The following is a 21,773-nucleotide window of genomic DNA, read 5'->3' as shown; positions in this document are numbered from 1 at the left end:
GGGCCATGGTGCACAACACATGCTGCCAAGGGTAGAAGCTGCAAATAGAGGTGTGATGTGAGCAGCTGATTCTATAAATAACACAACAAGGCAGCAGGAGTGACACACACACACAGACACAGACAGACACACACACACACAGACACACACACACACACACACAGACACACACACACACACACAGACAGAGAGACTGAGAGACAGACATGAAGTCTCTCCGCTTCCTGGCGTCGGAGGCGTTGGTGGTGAGCGTGGTGGAGGCGGAGGCGGAGGTGGAGGAGAGTGTGAGGACATTGTCGGTGAGTGTGTACCCGCAGGTGTTCAAGGCGTCTTACCTGCACGAGCAGGCGCGCCTGCTGAGGGCTTTGGTGCGCACCTGGCCGCTGGCGGAGCTGCACCTGCAAAGGCTGCTGGGAAAGACGGCCGACTGTCACACCGACCTGACCTCACGCACCTGTCACACCTGCCTGGAGGCCATCTTCACTGGACTACAGGTACTCACTCACACTACCTGTTGTATCATGAATGATACAACCTGTCAATGTACATGAATGCTACAATAATACTTGTCAATATACATGAATACTAGAATAATACTTGTCAATATACTTCTCTGTCATGAATACTATAATAATACTTGTGAATATACATGAATACTATAATAATGCTTGTGAATATACATGAATACTACAATAATACTTGTGAATATACATGAATACTATAATAATGCTTGTCAATATACATGAATACTATAATAATACTTGTGAATATACATGAATACCACAATAATACTTGTGAATATACTTATCTGTCAAGCATACTATAAAAATACTTGTGAATATACTTCTCTGTCGTGAATACTATAATACTTGTGATTATACATTAATACTATAATAATACTTGTGAATATACTTCTCTATCGTGAGTACTATAATACTTGTGATTATACATGAATACTATAATAATACTTGTGAATATACTTCTCTATCGTGAGTACTATAATACTTGTGATTATACATTAATACTATAATAATACTTGTGAATATACTTCTCTATTGTGAGTACTATAATACTTGTGATTATACATGAATACTATAATACTTGTGAATATACTTCTCTGTCATGAATACTATAATACTTGTGAATATACATGAATACTATAATAATACTTGCCAATATACATGAATACTATAATAATACTTGTGAATATACATGAATACTATAATAATACTTGCCAATATACATGAATACTATAATAATACTTGTGAATATACATGAATACTATAATAATACTTGTGAATATACATGAATACTATAATAATACTTGTGAATATACATGAATACTATAGTAATACTGGTGAATATACATGAATACTATAATAATACTTGTGAATATACATGAATACTACAATAATACTTGTGAATATACATGAATACTACAATAATACTTGTGAATATACATGAATACTATAATAATACTTGTGAATATACATGAATACTATAATAATACTTGTGAATATACATGAATACTATAATAATACTTGTGAATATACTTCTCTGTCATGCAGTATTCACTAACACTTCTGGCGGATCATTCTCGTATTTGAAGGAAAATCTTATATCATTTTCTAAATATTTTATGCACTTTAATGTTGTGTGGTAAATGTTTGCACCTTGCTCAAAGTAACATTTGACATAAATATATATATATATATATATATATATATATATATATATATATATATATATATATATATATATATATATACGGGGCGGCGTGGCGTAGTGGGTAGAGCGCCCGTGTCAGAAACCTGAGGGTCGCAGGTTCGCTCCCCGCCTCTTACCATGCCGTTGTGTCCTTGGGCAGGACACTTCACCCTTGCCCCCGGTGCCACTCACACCGGTGAATGAATGTTGAATAAATGATAGGTGGTGGTCGGAGGGGCCGTAGGCGCAAATTGGCAGCCACGCTTCTGTCAGTCTACCCCAGGGCAGCTGTGGCTACGAAAGTAGCTTACCACCACCAGGTGTGAATGAATGATGGGTTTTTAACATGTAAAGCGACTTTGGGTACTTAGAAAAGCGCTATATAAATCCCAGGTATTATATATATATATATATATATATATATATATATATATATATATATATATATATATGTGTGTGTGTGTATATATATATATATCATATCAATATATATACACATACATATATATACACATACGTATACATTATGTTACCATTAGTGGTATATTTCTTTAAATATTTAAATATATATATATATATATATATATATATATATATATATATATATATATATATATATATATAACTAATGTTGAATAAAAATTTAGTTGTAGTCTCATAATCACAGAGAACACATGAAGCTACACCACACAAAAATACATCCAATTATATATATATGCATATATAAATATATACATATATACACACATACAGTATATATATATATATACATACACACATATATATACATAAATACACATATACATAAAGTATATATACGTATATACACACGCATATATATACAGTATATATATACACAGTATATATATATACACACATTGAAAAGTATATATGTGTGTAGTATATATGTGTGTAGTATATATGTGTATAGTATATATGTGTATAGTATATATGTGTATAGTATATATGTGTATAGTATATATATGTGTATAGTATATATGTGTATAGTATATATGTGTATAGTATATATGTGTATAGTATATATGTGTGTATAGTATATATGTGTATAGTATATATGTGTATAGTATATATGTGTATAGTATATATGTGTGTATAGTATATATGTGTATAGTATATATGTGTATAGTATATATGTGTATAGTATATATGTGTATAGTATATATGTGTGTATAGTATATATGTGTATAGTATATATATGTGTATAGTATATATGTGTATAGTATATATGTGTGTATAGTATATATGTGTATAGTATATATGTGTATAGTATATATGTGTGTATAGTATATATGTGTATAGTATATATATGTGTATAGTATATATGTGTATAGTATATATGTGTGTATAGTATATATGTGTATAGTATATATGTGTATAGTATATATGTGTGTATAGTATATATGTGTATAGTATATATGTGTATAGTATATATGTGTATAGTATATATGTGTGTATAGTATATATGTGTATAGTATATATGTGTATAGTATATATGTGTGTATAGTATATATGTGTATAGTATATATGTGTATAGTATAGTCATTTAACATTGGGAACACTATAATAATTCTGCCCAAAAATACAACTAGCTGTGTGTGTGTGTGTGATGGATGTGAGTGTAGTGCCACCACCAGGCTGATCAGTGCAACAGCAGGCAGTCATGAATGATAAGCATAATAACAACATATATATACACACATGGACCTTGTGGTGGTCTAACGTCACCTTGTGGTGGTCTAACGTCGCCTTGTGGTGGTCTAACGTCGCCTTGTGGTGGTCTAACGTGAACTTGTGGTGGTCTAACGTCACCTTGTGGTGGTCTAACGTCGCCTTGTGGTGGTCTAACGTCGCCTTGTGGTGGTTTAACGTCACCTTGTGGTGGTCTAACGTCGCCTTGTGGTGGTCTAACGTCGCCTTGTGGTGGTCTAACGTCGCCTTGTGGTGGTCTAACGTCGCCTTGTGGTGGTCTAACGTCGCCTTGTGGTGGTCTAACGTCGCCTTGTGGTGGTCTAACGTCGCCTTGTGGTGGTCTAACGTCGCCTTGTGGTGGTCTAACGTCGCCTTGTGGTGGTCTAACGTCGCCTTGTGGTGGTCTAACGTCGCCTTGTGGTGGTCTAACGTTGCCTTGTGGTGGTCTAACGTCGCCTTGTGGTGGTCTAACGTCGCCTTGTGGTGGTCTAACGTCACCTTGTGGTGGTCTAACGTCACCTTGTGGTGGTCTAACGTCGCCTTGTGGTGGTCTAACGTCGCCTTGTGGTGGTCTAACGTCACCTTGTGGTGGTCTAACGTCACCTTGTGGTGGTCTAACGTCACCTTGTGGTGGTCTAACGTCACCTTGTGGTGGTCTAACGTCGCCTTGTGGTGGTCTAACGTCGCCTTGTGGTGGTCTAACGTGAACTTGTGGTGGTCTAACGTCACCTTGTGGTGGTCTAACGTCGCCTTGTGGTGGTCTAACGTCACCTTGTGGTGGTCTAACGTCGCCTTGTGGTGGTCTAACGTCGCCTTGTGGTGGTCTAACGTCACCTTGTGGTGGTCTAACGTCGCCTTGTGGTGGTCTAACGTCACCTTGTGGTGGTCTAACGTCGCCTTGTGGTGGTCTAACGTTGCCTTGTGGTGGTCTAACGTCGCCTTGTGGTGGTCTAACGTCACCTTGTGGTGGTCTAACGTCACCTTGTGGTGGTCTAACGTCACCTTGTGGTGGTCTAACGTCACCTTGTGGTGGTCTAACGTCACCTTGTGGTGGTCTAACGTCACCTTGTGGTGGTCTAACGTCGCCTTGTGGTGGTCTAACGTCACCTTGTGGTGGTCTAACGTCACCTTGTGGTGGTCTAACGTCGCCTTGTGGTGGTCTAACGTCGCCTTGTGGTGGTCTAACGTCACCTTGTGGTGGTCTAACGTCACCTTGTGGTGGTCTAACGTCGCCTTGTGGTGGTCTAACGTCGCCTTGTGGTGGTCTAACGTCGCCTTGTGGTGGTCTAACGTCGCCTTGTGGTGGTCTAACGTCACCTTGTGGTGGTCTAACGTCACCTTGTGGTGGTCTAACGTCACCTTGTGGTGGTCTAACGTCACCTTGTGGTGGTCTAACGTCGCCTTGTGGTGGTCTAACGTCGCCTTGTGGTGGTCTAACGTCGCCTTGTGGTGGTCTAACGTCGCCTTGTGGTGGTCTAACGTCGCCTTGTGGTGGTCTAACGTCGCCTTGTGGTGGTCTAACGTCGCCTTGTGGTGGTCTAACGTCGCCTTGTGGTGGTCTAACGTCGCCTTGTGGTGGTCTAACGTCACCTTGTGGTGGTCTAACGTCACCTTGTGGTGGTCTAACGTCACCTTGTGGTGGTCTAACGTCGCCTTGTGGTGGTCTAACGTCACCTTGTGGTGGTCTAACGTCACCTAGTGGTGGTCTAGCGTCACCTTGTGGTGGTCTAGCGTCACCTTGTGGTGGTCTAGCGTCACCTTGTGGTGGTCTAGCGTCACGTTGTGGTGGTCTAACGTCGCCTTGTGGTGGTCTAACGTCGCCTTGTGGTGGTCTAACGTCGCCTTGTGGTGGTCTAACGTCGCCTTGTGGTGGTCTAACGTCGCCTTGTGGTGGTCTAACGTCGCCTTGTGGTGGTCTAACGTCGCCTTGTGGTGGTCTAACGTCGCCTTGTGGTGGTCTAACGTCGCCTTGTGGTGGTCTAACGTCGCCTTGTGGTGGTCTAACGTCGCCTTGTGGTGGTCTAACGTCGCCTTGTGGTGGTCTAACGTCGCCTTGTGGTGGTCTAACGTCGCCTTGTGGTGGTCTAACGTCAACTTGTGGTGGTCTAACGTCGCCTTGTGGTGGTCTAACGTCGCCTTGTGGTGGTCTAACGTCACCTTGTGGTGGTCTAACGTCGCATTGTGGTGGTCTAACGTCACCTTGTGGTGGTCTAACGTCACCTTGTGGTGGTCTAACGTCGCCTTGTGGTGGTCTAACGTCGCCTTGTGGTGGTCTAACGTCAACTTGTGGTGGTCTAACGTCGCCTTGTGGTGGTCTAACGTCGCCTTGTGGTGGTCTAACGTCGCCTTGTGGTGGTCTAACGTCGCCTTGTGGTGGTCTAACGTCGCCTTGTGGTGGTCTAACGTCGCCTTGTGGTGGTCTAACGTCGCCTTGTGGTGGTTTAACGTCACCTTGCGGTGGTCTAACGTCGCCTTGTGGTGGTCTAACGTCACCTTGTGGTGGTCTAACGTCGCCTTGTGGTGGTCTAACGTCGCCTTGTGGTGGTCTAACGTCGCCTTGTGGTGGTCTAACGTCGCCTTGTGGTGGTCTAACGTCGCCTTGTTGGTGGTCTAACGTCACCTTGTGGTGGTCTAACGTCACTTCTGTCCCCCCCAAAGGACTACGTGTTGTCCCCGCCTACCACATACGGCAAAGTCCTGCGCCTGGTGGACCTGACGGCCCTGAAAGACGTGGAGCACCAGGCGTGCCCGTGCGGGACCACCATGGGCCGCTGGGCTCGCACCCAGCTGCTGGCCAGGGTGTGCCAGGAGACGGCGGTGGCCATGCAGGCGTGCGAGGTGTCGGCGTGCGCGTGGGACATGTCCATCGAGGTGCGGCTGAACGGCCTGGTGACGGGCCGCAGCTACGAGCAGGTGTCGCAGGCCTTGCTCCTGCACCGCCTCTGCCCCCTCAAGATGCACTTCCTGGGCTTCCGGGCCGACTCCCTGGCGCCCAGGCAGTTCTTCTACGTCCTGCGACTGGCCCGGCCCGAGCTCTTCACCTCCCTGGAGGTGGTGCACAACGTCCCGCTGGAGGCGGCCCACCTGGAGGTGCTGCTCTCCCGGGTGGAGTTCCCCCGGCTGCGCTCCCTGGCGCTGCCCGCGGGGGCGCTGGATGTGAGGAGGCTGGGCTCGGATGAGGACGACCTCCTGGCCACGCTCGGCCGCCTGCTGGCACGACTCACCCGCCTCACCCGTCTCTCGCTGGGCTTCTCCGTGCTCACTGGCCACATACGCAGACTGCTCAGGTGAGTCCACCTCCTAGTCCATACCTAGCATGTACACTATGTCTACCCAGTACAAATAGTAAGTACACAGCAATGCATGTGCACTTACTACTTCTACCCAGTAGCAAGTACACAGATACACATGTGTACTTACTACTTCTACCCAGTAGAGGTAGTATGTACTGTACACAAGGATGTACGAGCAATTACTACTTTTGCTCAGTAGAAGTAGTAAGTACTAGTTCTACCCATTAGTAGTATGAACGAAGGAACAGCTGTGTACTCACTACTTTTACCTAGTAGTAGTAAGTACACCAGAACAGATGTGCACCAATTACTTTTACCCAGTATCAGTAGTAAGTACACAGATACACACGTGTACTTACTGCTGCTACTGGGTGGTAGTATCATGTACTGTACAAAAGAGACGTATGTGCAATTATTACTTTTACTCAATAGAAGTAGTAAGTACACAGGGACAGATGTTCAATCACTACTTCTACCCAGTAGCAGTGGTAAATACACAGGGACAAATGAGTACTCACTACCTTTACCCAGTAAAAGGATGAACAACACAGGAACACATGAACTTACAATTTTTCCCCAGTAGAAGTACTAAGTACACAGGAACACATGTGGACTTAGTACTTGTACCCAGTAGAAGTGCCAAGTACACAGGAACACATGTGGACTTAGTACTTGTACCCAGTAAAAGTGCCAAGTACACATGAACACATGTGGACATGTGGACTTAGTACTTGTACCCAGTAGAAGTATGAAGTACACAGGAACACATGTGGACTTAGTACTTTTACCCAGTAGAAGTATCAAGTACACAGGAACACATGTGGACTTAGTACTTGTACCCAGTAGAAGTATGAAGTACACAGGAACACATGTGGACTTAGTACTTTTCCCTAGTAGAAGTACGAAGTACACAGGAACACATGTGGACTTAGTACTTGTACCCAGTAGAAGTATGAAGTACACAGGAACACATGTGGACTTAGTACTTTTCCCTAGTAGAAGTACCAAGTACACAGGAACACATGTGGACTTAGTACTTTTACCCAGTAGAAGTAGCAAGTACACAGGAACACATGTGGACTTAGTACTTTTCCCCAGTAGAAGAACCAAGTACACAGGAACACATGTGGACTTAGTACGTCTACCCAGTAGAAGTAGCAAGTACACAGGAACACATGTGGACTTAGTACTTGTACCCAGTAAAAGTATGAAGTACACAGGAACACATGTGGACTTAGTACTTTCACCCAGTAAAAGTATGAAGTACACATGAACACATGTGGACTTAGTACTTTTACCCAGTAAAAGTATGAAGTACACAGGAACACATGTGGACTTAGTACTTGTACCCAGTAGAAGTAGAAAGTACACAGGAACACATGTGGACTTAGTACTTGTACCCAGTAGAAGTAGCAAGTACACAGGAACACATGTGGACTTCGTACTTGTACCCAGTAGAAGTATGAAGTACACAGGAACACATGTGGACTTAGTACTTGTACCCAGTAGAAGTATGAAGTACACAGGAACACATGTGGACTTAGTACTTGTACCCAGTAGAAGTATGAAGTGAGTGACTAGAGTGGTGTTGTTAGTCCTCTCTCCACAGCACTGGAAAGTCTGGAGTTGTCCAACTGCTGCCTGAGCCGGGTGGACATGACCTACCTGTCCAACAGCCTGCACAGTGAGAACCTGGTCCACCTGGACCTGAGCGGTCACCAGGTCACGGCCGCCTTAGCCGCTCCCTTCCACAAGCTGCTGGGCCGCTGCTCGTCCACGCTGGCCACGCTGGTGCTGGAGGAGTGTGGCGTGGAGGACGCCCACGTGGACGCCCTGGTGGGCGCGCTGAGCCGCTGCCGGGCGCTGGAGGAGCTCAAGCTGCTGGGCAACCCTCTGACCTCTTGGGGGCTGCGGGGGATCTTCTCCGCCTTGTCCGCTGACTTCCCCAAGCTGCGGTACGTGGAGATCCCGGTGCCCCGCGAGTGCTACCCGGAGGACGCCGCCTACCCGCTGGACGACGCCGTCCTTCTGCGGTACGACCGGGCGCTCTTCGGGGAGGTCCGGGAGCAGCTGCTGGGGGTCCTGGCGGGCGCCGGCAGAGGCAGCGTGGAGGTGTGCACCCCGCTGATGGGCGTCTATGACGCAGACCTCAAGGAGACCAGCAACGAGCTGGGGGTGTCCATGCTCAAGTCCTTCCACGCGGTGGTGGAGAACTTCCTGGACACGGTCACGGAGGTGGACGAGCGGAGGAGCCAGAAGAACTGAACGTGTGACTACTTCTACTACGCCAATAAACACAACACCACCTTTCCAAATGTACATTTTAGTGAGGGTTTCTCTTAAATACCAGTCATGCTCACACCACTCTTTCATTTCTTCATCCACTCCTCTCTTTCTTTCCTCTCGCGGATCACCTCGTCCAGGTATGGCGTCAGGTAGTGCTCGTCCTAAACGGGAGGGACACACCTTTGCTCAGCAATCATGACACAAATAACACTTTTTCATTCATGCAGAAATCACAACCACCATAAATTCCCGACTATGAGCCGCTACTTCCCCCCCCTACGCTTTGAGCCCTGCGGCCTGTAAAACGGTGCGGCTAATTGATGGATTTTTCCTGGCTGACTGCCGTCATGTTTTGTGCTTCATAGTGGTCATGAAACACTGGAATGGTGTGTTTGTGCCGTGGCGCCATCTTGTGACTGCAGAATGAAAACATACTCCCAGCTTTGATGCCTTAAACCGGAAGTAAAAGCGTCCATAGCGTTTCTATGGATTCCCCAAGTAAGTTTTACAATATAACTAAAACTAAAGCGTCTGTAGGAGTGTTTCCGTGCACATTTGTACGACCTATCCTAATGTAATCAAGCTAGTGTCGTTAGCATTAGCTAATAAGCTAACACGTTTACGAGTGTCTGTGTTAGTATTATTAACTTACATTCTTTTTGTATTGTTTCGTAAACTCACCAAAACGCCACTGTGGAGTTATCGAGTGTGTTAAGCGGGTCCATGATCATGACTTCTGTTTTGTCTGAGAGGCCGTTTTACTGCCCTGTCACAGGCACCGTTTGGAAACAATTGAGGTATGTGAATAAACATTTACAGAATAACTCCTTTGACAAAGTAGATATCAGTGTAGTACAGCACGTGTTTGATACTGATAACGATGACTAGTCGTCAAGAAGGTCAATAACCGATATTTGGAGTCAATATGGGAATGGAAAAGTGTATCAATTACAGATCAAACGATATGTTTTATTCAGGGCCGATACCAATACCAATTGTCAGTTGTCATGGAGGCCAATAACCAATATTTGGAGCTGATATGGGAATCAAAAAGTGTATAAATTAAAGATCGAACTGTATTTTTTTCAGAGATGATACAATACCGATTATTAGTAGTCAAGGAGGCCGATAACCGATATTTGGAGCCGATATATGAATCAAAAAAATTGGGCAATATGTTATTTTTGAGAGCTGATACTGATACCGATGATGAGCATTAAAAAAAGTGATAACTGTTATTTGGAGGCAATACGGGAATCGAAAAGCGTATCAATTACAGATTGAAAAAGGGCTGATACCGATATCGATTACTAGTCGCCGAGAAGGTCAATAACCGATATTTGGAGTCAATATGGGAATGGAAAAGTGCATCAATAACAGATCAAACGATATGTTTTTTTCAGGGCCGATACCAATACCGGTTATTAGTAGTCAAGGAGGCTGATAACCGATATTTGGAGCTGATATGGGAATCAAAAAGTGTATCAATTACAGATCAACTGTGTTTTTTTTCAGGGATGATACAATACCGATTATTAGTAGTCAAGGAGGCTGATAACCGATATTTGGAGCTGATATGGGAATCAAAAAGTGTATCAATTACAGATCAAACTGTGTTTTTTTCAGGGATGATACAATACCGATTATTAGTAGTCAAGGAGGCCGATAACCGATATTTGGAGCCGATATAGGAATCAAAAAGATTGGGCAATATGTTATTTTGAGAGCTGATACTGATACCGATGATGAGCATTCAAAAAAGGTGATAACTGATATTTGGAGGCAATACGGGAATCGAAAATCGTATCAATTACAGATTGAACAAGGGCTGATACCGATACCGATTACTAGTCGCCGAGAAGGTCAATAACCGATATTTGGAGTCAATATGGGAATGGAAAAGTGCATCAATTACAGATCAAACGATATGTTTTTTTCAGGGCCGATACCAATCCCGATTATTAGTAGTCAAGGAGGCTGATAACCGATATTTGGAGCTGATATGGGAATCAAAAAAGTGTATCAATTACAGATCAAACTGTTTTTTTCAGGGATGATACAATACCGATTATTAGTAGTCAAGGAGGCCGATAACCGATATTTGGAGCCGATATAGGAATCAAAAAGATTGGGCAATATGTTATTTTTGAGAGCTGATACTGATACTGATGATGAGCATTCAAAAAAGGTGATAACTGATATTTGGAGGCAATACAGGAATCGAAAAGCTTATCAATTACAGATTGAACAAGGGCTGATACCGATACCGATTACTAGTCGCCGAGAAGGTCAATAACCGATATTTGGAGTCAATTTGGGAATGGAAAGGTGCATCAATTACAGATCAAACGATATGTTTTTTTCAGGGCCGATACCAATACCGATTATTAGTAGTCAAGGAGGCTGATAACCGATATTTGGAGCTGACATGGGAATCAAAAAGTGTATCAATTATAGATCAAACTGTTTTTTTCAGGGATGATACAATACCGATTATTAGTAGTCAAGGAGGCCGATATTGGATATTTGGAGCCGATATATGAATAAAAAAGATTGGGCAATATGTTATTTTTGAGAGCTGATACTGATACCGATGATGAGCATTCAAAAAAGGTGATAACTGTTATTTGGAGGCAATACGGGAATCGGAAAGCGTATCATTTACAGATTGAACAAGGGCTGATACCGATACCGATTACTAGTCGTCAAGAAGGTCAATAACCGATATTTGGAGTCAATTTGGGAATGGAAAAGTGCATCAATTACAGATCAAACAATGTTTTTTTCAAGGCCGATACCAATACCGATTATTAGTAGTCAAGGAGGCTGATAACCGATATTTGGAGCTGATATGGGAATCAAAAAGTGTATCAATTATAGATCAAACTGTGTTTTTTTCAGGGATGATACAATACCGATTATTGGTAGTCAAGGAGGCCGATATCGGATATTTGGAGCCGATATATGAATCAAAAAGATTGGGCAATATGTTATTTTTGAGAGCTGATACTGATACCGATGATGAGCATTCAAAAAAGGTGATAACTGTTATTTGGAGGCAATACGGGAATCGAAAAGCTTATCAATTACAGATTGAACAAGGGCTGATACTGATAACGATTACTAGTCGTCAAGAAGGTCAATAACCGATATTTGGAGTCAATATGGGAATGGAAAAGTGCATCAATAACAGATCAAACGATATGTTTTTTTCAGGGTTGATACCAATACCGATTATTAGTAGTCAAGGAGGCTGATAACCGATATTTGGAGCTGATATGGGAATCAAAAAGTGTATCAATTATAGATCGGACTATACTTTTTTCAGGGATGATACAATACCGAATATTAGTGGTCATGGAGGCCGATAACCGATATTTGGAGCCGATATAGGAATCAAAAAGATTGGGCAATATGTTATTTTTGAGAGCTGATACTGATACCGATGATGAGCATTCAAAAAAGGTGATAACTGATATTTGGAGGCAATACGGGAATCGAAAAGCTTATCAATTACAGATTGAACAAGGGCTGATACTGATAACGATTACTAGTCGTCAAGAAGGTCAATAACCGATATTTGGAGTCAATTTGGGAATGGAAAAGTGCATCAATTACAGATCAAACTATATGTTTTTTTCAGGGCCGATACCAATACCGATTATTAGTAGTCAAGGAGGCTGATAACCGATATTTGGAGCTGATATGGGAATCAAAAAGTGTATCAATTACAGATCAAACTGTTTTTTTCAGGGATGATACAATACCGATTATTAGTAGTCAAGGAGGCCGATAACCGATATTTGGAGCCGATATAGGAATCAAAAAGATTGGGCAATATGTTATTTTTGAGAGCTGATACTGATACTGATGATGAGCATTCAAAAAAGGTGATAACTGATATTTGGAGGCAATACAGGAATCGAAAAGCTTATCAATTACAGATTGAACAAGGGCTGATACCGATACCGATTACTAGTCGCCGAGAAGGTCAATAACCGATATTTGGAGTCAATTTGGGAATGGAAAGGTGCATCAATTACAGATCAAACGATATGTTTTTTTCAGGGCCGATACCAATACCGATTATTAGTAGTCAAGGAGGCTGATAACCGATATTTGGAGCTGATATGGGAATCAAAAAGTGTATCAATTACAGATCAAACTGTTTTTTTCAGGGATGATACAATACCGATTATTAGTAGTCAAGGAGGCCGATAACCGATATTTGGAGCCGATATAGGAATCAAAAAGATTGGGCAATATGTTATTTTTGAGAGCTGATACTGATACTGATGATGAGCATTCAAAAAAGGTGATAACTGATATTTGGAGGCAATACAGGAATCGAAAAGCTTATCAATTACAGATTGAACAAGGGCTGATACCGATACCGATTACTAGTCGCCGAGAAGGTCAATAACCGATATTTGGAGTCAATTTGGGAATGGAAAGGTGCATCAATTACAGATCAAACGATATGTTTTTTTCAGGGCCGATACCAATACCGATTATTAGTAGTCAAGGAGGCTGATAACCGATATTTGGAGCTGACATGGGAATCAAAAAGTGTATCAATTATAGATCAAACTGTTTTTTTCAGGGATGATACAATACCGATTATTAGTAGTCAAGGAGGCCGATATTGGATATTTGGAGCCGATATATGAATAAAAAAGATTGGGCAATATGTTATTTTTGAGAGCTGATACTGATACCGATGATGAGCATTCAAAAAAGGTGATAACTGTTATTTGGAGGCAATACGGGAATCGGAAAGCGTATCATTTACAGATTGAACAAGGGCTGATACCGATACCGATTACTAGTCGTCAAGAAGGTCAATAACCGATATTTGGAGTCAATTTGGGAATGGAAAAGTGCATCAATTACAGATCAAACAATGTTTTTTTCAAGGCCGATACCAATACCGATTATTAGTAGTCAAGGAGGCTGATAACCGATATTTGGAGCTGATATGGGAATCAAAAAGTGTATCAATTATAGATCAAACTGTGTTTTTTTCAGGGATGATACAATACCGATTATTGGTAGTCAAGGAGGCCGATATCGGATATTTGGAGCCGATATATGAATCAAAAAGATTGGGCAATATGTTATTTTTGAGAGCTGATACTGATACCGATGATGAGCATTCAAAAAAGGTGATAACTGTTATTTGGAGGCAATACGGGAATCGAAAAGCTTATCAATTACAGATTGAACAAGGGCTGATACTGATAACGATTACTAGTCGTCAAGAAGGTCAATAACCGATATTTGGAGTCAATATGGGAATGGAAAAGTGCATCAATAACAGATCAAACGATATGTTTTTTTCAGGGTTGATACCAATACCGATTATTAGTAGTCAAGGAGGCTGATAACCGATATTTGGAGCTGATATGGGAATCAAAAAGTGTATCAATTATAGATCGGACTATACTTTTTTCAGGGATGATACAATACCGAATATTAGTGGTCATGGAGGCCGATAACCGATATTTGGAGCCGATATAGGAATCAAAAAGATTGGGCAATATGTTATTTTTGAGAGCTGATACTGATACCGATGATGAGCATTCAAAAAAGGTGATAACTGATATTTGGAGGCAATACGGGAATCGAAAAGCTTATCAATTACAGATTGAACAAGGGCTGATACTGATAACGATTACTAGTCGTCAAGAAGGTCAATAACCGATATTTGGAGTCAATTTGGGAATGGAAAAGTGCATCAATTACAGATCAAACTATATGTTTTTTTCAGGGCCGATACCAATACCGATTATTAGTAGTCAAGGAGGCTGATAACCGATATTTGGAGCTGATATGGGAATCAAAAAGTGTATCAATTATAGATCAAACTGTGTTTTTTTCAGGGATGATACAATACCGATTATTAGTAGTCAAGGAGGCCGATAACCGATATTTGGAGCCGATATAGGAATCAAAAAGATTGGGCAATATGTTATTTTTGAGAGATGATACTGATACCGATGATGAGCATTCAAAAAAGGTGATAACTGTTATTTGGAGGCAATACGGGAATCGAAAAGCTTATCAATTACAGATTGAACAAGGGCTGATACTGATAACGATTACTAGTCGTCAAGAAGGTCAATAACCGATATTTGGAGTCAATATGGGAATGGAAAAGTGCATCAATTACAGATCAAACGATATGTTTTTTTCAGGGTTGATACCAATACCGATTATTAGTAGTCAAGGAGGCTGATAACCGATATTTGGAGCTGATATGGGAATCAAAAAGTGTATCAATTATAGATCGGACTATACTTTTTTCAGGGATGATACAATACCGAATATTAGTGGTCATGGAGGCCGATAACCGATATTTGGAGCCGATATAGGAATCAAAAAGATTGGGCAATATGTTATTTTTGAGAGCTGATACTGATACCGATGATGAGCATTCAAAAAAGGTGATAACTGATATTTGGAGGCAATACAGGAATCAAAAAGCGTACCAATTACAGATTGAACAAGGGCTGATACTGATACCGATTACTAGTCGTCAAGAAGGTCAATAACCGATATTTGGAGTCAATATGGGAATGGAAAAGTGCATCAATTACAGATCAAACGATATGTTTTTTTCAGGGCCGATACCAATACCGATTATTAGTAGTCAAGGAGGCTGATAACCGATATTTGGAGCTGATATGGGAATCAAAAAGTGTATCAATTATAGATCGAACTATATTTTTTTCAGGGATGATACAATACCGAATATTAGTGGTCATGGAGGCTGATAACCGATATTTGGAGCTGATATGGGAATCAAAAAGTGTATCAATTATAGATCGAACTATATTTTTTTCAGGGATGATACAATACCGAATATTAGTGGTCATGGAGGCTGATAACCGATATTTGGAGCTGATATGGGAATCAAAAAGTGTATCAATTATAGATCGAACTATATTTTTTTCAGGGATGATACAATACCGATTATTAGTAGTCAAGGAGGCCGATATAGGATATTTGGAGCCGATATAGGAATCAAAAAGATTGGGCAATATGTTATTTTTGAGAGCTGATACTGATACCGATGATGAGCATTCAAAAAAGGTGATAACTGTTATTTGGAGGCAATACGGGAATCGAAAAGCGTATCAATTACAGATTGAACAAGGGCTGATACTGATAACGATTACTAGTCGTCAAGAAGGTCAATAACCGATATTTGGAGTCAATTTGGGAATGGAAAAGTGCATCAATTACAGATCAAACGATATGTTTTTTTCAGGGCCGATACCAATACCGATTATTAGTAGTCAAGGAGGCTGATAACCGATATTTGGAGCTGATATGGGAATCAAAAAGTGTATCAATTATAGATCAAACTGTGTTTTTTTCAGGGATGATACAATACCGATTATTAGTAGTCAAGGAGGCTGTTAACCGATATTTGGAGCCGATATAGGAATCAAAAAGATTGGGCAATATGTTATTTTTGAGAGCCGATACTGATACCGATGATGAGCATTCAAAAAAGGTGATAACTGATATTTGGAGGCAATACGGGAATCAAAAAGCGTATCAATTACAGATTGAACAAGGGCTGATACTGATACCGATTACTAGTCGCCGAGAAGGTCAATAACCGATATTTGGAGTCAATATGGGAATGGAAAAGTGCATCAATAACAGATCAAAGGATAAAAAAAAATTTCAGGGTTGATACAACACCGATTATTAGTAGTCAAGGAGGCCGATAACCGATATTTGGAGCCGATATAGGAATCAAAAAGATTGGGCAATATGTTATTTTTGAGAGCTGATACTGATACCGATGATGAGCATTAAAAAAAGGTGATAACTGATATTTGGAGGCAATACGGGAATCAAAAAGTGTATCAATTACAGATCAAACTGTTTTTTTCAGGGATGATACAATACCGATTATTAGTAGTCAAGGAGGCCGATAACCGATATTTGGAGCTGATATGGGAATCAAAAAGTGTATCAATTATAGATCAAACTGTGTTTTTTTCAGGGATGATACAATACCGATTATTAGTAGTCAAGGAGGCCGATAACCGATATTTGGAGCCGATATAGGAATCAAAAAGATTGGGCAATATGTTATTTTGAGAGCCGATACTGATACCGATGATGAGCATTCAAAAAAGGTGATAACTGATATTTGGAGGCAATACAGGAATCGAAAATCGTATCAATTACAGATTGAACAAGGGCTGATACTGATAACGATTACTAGTCGTCAAGAAGGTCAATAACCGATATTTGGAGTCAATATGGGAATGGAAAGGTGCATCAATTACAGATCAAATGATATGTTTTTTTCAGGGTTGATACCAATACCGATTATTAGTAGTCAAGGAGGCTGATAACCGATATTTGGAGCTGATATGGGAATCAAAAAGTGTATCAATTATAGATCAAACTGTGTTTTTTTCAGGGATGATACAATACCGATTATTAGTAGTCAAGGAGGCTGTTAACCGATATTTGGAGCCGATATAGGAATCAAAAAGATTGGGCAATATGTTATTTTGAGAGCTGATACTGATACCGATGATGAGCATTCAAAAAAGTGATAACTGATATTTGGAGGCAATACAGGAATCGAAAATCGTATCAATTACAGATTCAACAAGGGCTGATACTGATAACGATTACTAGTCGTCAAGAAGGTCAATAACCGATATTTGGAGTCAATATGGGAATGGAAAGGTGCATCAATTACAGATCAAATTATATGTTTTTTTCAGGGTTGATATCAATACCGATTATTAGTAGTCAAGGAGGCTGATAACCGATATTTGGAGCTGATATGGGAATCAAAAAGTGTATCAATTATAGATCGAACTATATTTTTTTCAGGGATGATACAATACCGAATATTAGTAGTCAAGGAGGCCGATAACCGATATTTGGAGCCGATATAGGAATCAAAAAGATTGGGCAATATGTTATTTTGAGAGCTGATACTGATACCGACGATGAGCATTAAAAAAAGTGATAACTGATATTTGGAGGCAATACAGGAATCGAAAAGTGTATCATTTACAGATTGAACAAGGGCTGATACTGATACCGATTACTAGTCGCCGAGAAGGTCAATAACCGATATTTGGAGTCAATATGGGAATGGAAAAGTGCATCAATTACAGATCAAACGATATGTTTTTTTCAGGGCCGATACCAATACCGATTATTAGTAGTCAAGGAGGCCGATAACCGATATTTGGAGCCGATATAGGAATCTAAAAGATTGGACAATGTTATTTTTGAGAGCTGATACTGATACCGATGATGAGCATTCAAAAAAGGTGATAACTGATATTTGGAGGCAATACGGGAATCAAAAAGCGTATCAATTACAGATTGAACAAGAGCTGATACTGATACGATTACTAGTCGGTCAATAACCGATATTTGGAGTCAATATGGGAATGGAAAAGTGCATCAATTACAGATCAAACTATATGTTTTTTTCAGGGCCGATACCAATACCAATTGTCAGTGGTCATGGAGGCCGATAACTGCTACTTGGAGCCCCCACCTGCTCATACTGTGTCCACTGGTCCTTGGGCAGGATCTGGTGCTTCATGGACAGATCCAGGGCCCTCTTGATGCGGAAGATGCGGTCGTTGGAGACATTCTCTGGCAGCCGCCGCAAGGCCTCCTTCACGTCGGCGTCCTCGTGCCTCGTGTCGTCTCGCATCAGACCTGACGCGTGCAACATGTCTTTAAAAGCAAGTTGCAGGGCAAAACATGCACGCTTTATGCTTACCCAGTTGGTTGAAGCCAGCCATGTTGTAATACCATTTTCTCACACCGCTCATCAGCCTTCCTGCGGTCACTGCAACAACACATCAAGTTCACAACACTAACACATTACACAAACATACTTCATAACACAAACAAGACAACTTAAAACTATTAATATATATATATATATATACACACACACACACAGGACATGTGCACTTACTACTTCTACCCAGTAGCAGTAGTATGTACACAGGGACACAAGTGCACTTACTACTTCTACCCAGTAGAAGTAGTATGTACACATGAACACAAGTGCACTTACTACTTCTACCCAGTAGTAGTAGTAAGTACACAGGGACACAAGTGCACTTACTACTTCTACCCAGTAGAAGTAGTATGTACACATGAACACAAGTGCACTTACTACTTCTACCCAGTAGTAGTAGTAAGTACACAGGGACACAAGTGCACTTACTACTTCTACCCAGTAGCAGTAGTATGTACACAGGGACACAAGTGCACTTACTACTTCTACCCAGTAGTAGTAGTAAGTACACAGGGACACAAGTGCACTTACTACTTCTACCCAGTAGTAGTAGTATGTACACAGGGACACAAGTGCACTTACTACTTCTACCCAGTAGTAGTAGTATGTACACAGGGACACAAGTGCACTTACTACTTCTACCCAGTAGTAGTAGTAGTATGTACACAGGGACACAAGTGCACTTACAACTTCTACCCAGTAGCAGTAGTATGTACACAGGGACACAAGTGCACTTACTACTTCTACCCAGTAGTAGTAGTATGTACACAGGGACACAAGTGCACTTACTACTTCTACCCAGTAGTAGTAGTATGTACACAGGGACACAAGTGCACTTACTACTTCTACTCAGTAGCAGTAGTATGTACTCAGGGACACAAGTGCACTTACTACTTCTACCCAGTAGCAGTAGTATGTACACAGGGACACAAGTGCACTTACTACTTCTACCCAGTAGTAGTAGTATGTACACAGGGACACAAGTGCACTTACTACTTCTACCCAGTAGTAGTAAGTACACAGGGACACAAGTGCACTTACTACTTCTACCCAGTAGTAGTAAGTACACAGGGACACAAGTGCACTTACTACTTCTACCCAGTAGTAGTAGTATGTACACAGGGATACAAGTGCACTTACTACTTCTACCCAGTAGTAGCAGTAAGTAGACAGAAAAAAACATGTGCGCGTACTACTGCTAGAACACGGATCAAACTGTTATTTTTCAGGGCTGATACCAATTCCAATTATTAGTAGTCAAGGAGGCTGATAGTTGATATTTGGAGGCCGATAATTGATATTTGGAGCCGATATGGGAATTGAAAAGTGTATCAATTTGACATCTAACTACATGTCATTTTTCAGGGCCGATACAGATTAATAGTAGTCAAAGAGGCCGGTAACTGATATTTTGCGCCGATATGGGAATCCAAGTGTATCAATCATAGATCAAACGATATGTTTGTTTCAGGGCTGATACTGATTATTAGTAGTCAAGGAGGCCGATAACAGATATTTGGAGCCGATGTAGGAATCGAAAAGTGTATCAATTATAGATCAAACTGTTACTTTTCAGGGCTGATACGATATCGATTATGAATCGTCAAGGAGGTTAATAACTGATATTTGGAGTCAATATGGGAATGTAAAAGTGTATCAATCATAGATCGAACTATGTTTTTTTCAGGGCCGATACTGATACTGATTATTAGTAGTCAAGGAGGTCAATAACCAATATTTGGCGCCGATATGGGAATCAAAAAGTGGATAAATTTGAGATTGAATGTGTTTTCAGAGCTGATACCAGTAATCAAGGAGGCCGATAACCCATATTTGGAGCTGATAGAGGAATCAAAAAGTGGATCAATCATAGATCAAGCGATATGTTTTCTTTCAGGGCTGATACTGATTACTAGTAGTCAAGGAGGCCGATAACCCACATTTGGAGCTGATATAAGATTGAACTGTTATTTTTCAGGGTTGATACGATACCGATTATGAATCGTCAAGGAGACTAATAACTGACATTTGGTGTCAATATGGTAATTAAAAAGTCTATCAATCATAGATGGAACTATATATTTTTTCAGGGCCGACACTGATACTGATTATTAGTAGTCAAGAAGGCTGATAACCGATATTTGGAGCTGATATAAGAATCGAAAAGTGTATCAATCATAGATCAAGCGACATGTTTTATTTCAGGGCCGATACTGATTATTATCAATCAATCAATGTTTATTTATATAGCCCTAAATCACAAGTGTCTCAAAGGGCTGTACAAGCCACAACGACATCCTCGGTACAGAGCCCACATACGGGCAAGGAAAAACTCACCCCAGTTATTAGTAGTCAAGGAGGTCGATATTTGAAGCCGATATAAGAATCGAAAAGTGTATCAATTATAGATCGAACTGTTATTTTTCAGGGCTGATACGATACCGATTATTAGTCGACAAGGAGGCTGATAACTGATATTTGGAGTCAATATGGGAATTCAAAAGTGTATTTAATAATACATTAGTTTTTCATTAAATGTTAAAAACGGAGTTTTAGTGCTGGGTTAGCATGCGACTTTAGCCGTTAGCATGGAGCTAGCAGGGCACCACTAGAGGACAAACGCGAGTCAAAGGCGTCAGAAATCCCACTAAAGACGAGACATTCCTCTAATGTGATGCCGAATGATACTTTATTAGACACCCACGCTGCTCGGGCCATGGCGGCGGCGTAATAAATGTGATTATTATCAAGGCTTACCTGGAGCTCTCGACGCCATGTTTGGATGTGAGGACGGGCGCGGTGCATTATGGGAAACAACGATCCCGGAAGTGACGATTTTTATTTATTTTTTAATGACGCTAATAAACTTATATTGAAGCAAATATATAAACTGTCGTGGTATTACTTGTATTTATACGAGCAACGTGTTTATTCCGACCAGCTCTCAGTGTAGCATAGGACTC

The 21,773-nt window shown here is 41.1% G+C and overlaps 2 protein-coding genes across 2 annotated transcripts; one reads left to right on the top strand and one right to left on the bottom strand.

The window, feature by feature from the left end:
• Nucleotides 1–206: 206 nt before the first annotated feature.
• LOC133650071 (leucine-rich repeat-containing protein 14B-like) lies at nt 207–9,971 on the top strand. Its single transcript, XM_062046872.1, has 3 exons — nt 207–494; nt 6,076–6,704; nt 8,306–9,971. The coding sequence occupies exons 1-3, from the start codon at nt 207–209 to the stop codon at nt 8,973–8,975; spliced, it is 1,587 nt and encodes a 528-aa protein (XP_061902856.1). The 3' UTR covers nt 8,976–9,971.
• LOC133650095 (cytochrome b-c1 complex subunit 7-like) lies at nt 9,018–21,744 on the bottom strand. The gene is made up of 4 exons (XM_062046920.1): nt 21,568–21,744; nt 18,784–18,852; nt 18,553–18,719; nt 9,018–9,157 (listed from the first exon to the last, which is right to left on the bottom strand). Exons 1-4 carry the CDS (start codon nt 21,584–21,586, stop codon nt 9,080–9,082), a joined length of 333 nt encoding a protein of 110 aa, XP_061902904.1. The 5' UTR covers nt 21,587–21,744; the 3' UTR covers nt 9,018–9,079.
• Nucleotides 21,745–21,773: the final 29 nt, after the last annotated feature.

This window comes from Entelurus aequoreus, linkage group LG05, assembly GCF_033978785.1.
Source record: "Entelurus aequoreus isolate RoL-2023_Sb linkage group LG05, RoL_Eaeq_v1.1, whole genome shotgun sequence".
In the NCBI taxonomy this organism is placed as follows: domain Eukaryota; kingdom Metazoa; phylum Chordata; class Actinopteri; order Syngnathiformes; family Syngnathidae; genus Entelurus; species Entelurus aequoreus.
Note: the sequence above shows the minus strand (reverse complement) of the source record. Positions and strands in the feature narration are given on the sequence as shown.

Excerpts from the sequence above, each read along its gene's own strand:
- LOC133650071 (XM_062046872.1), top strand. The coding sequence starts at position 207 with ATGAAGTCTCTCCGCTTCCTGGCGTCGGAGGCGTTGGTGGTGAGCGTG. Across the intron at positions 495-6,075 it reads CCATCTTCACTGGACTACAG|GACTACGTGTTGTCCCCGCC; the intron begins GTACTCACTCAC and ends TCCCCCCCAAAG. Across the intron at positions 6,705-8,305 it reads CACATACGCAGACTGCTCAG|TCCTCTCTCCACAGCACTGG; the intron begins GTGAGTCCACCT and ends TGGTGTTGTTAG.
- LOC133650095 (XM_062046920.1), bottom strand. Across the intron at positions 18,720-18,783 it reads GGCTGGCTTCAACCAACTGG|GTCTGATGCGAGACGACACG; the intron begins GTAAGCATAAAG and ends TGCACGCGTCAG. Across the intron at positions 9,158-18,552 it reads AGTGGACACAGTATGAGCAG|GACGAGCACTACCTGACGCC; the intron begins GTGGGGGCTCCA and ends CCTCCCGTTTAG.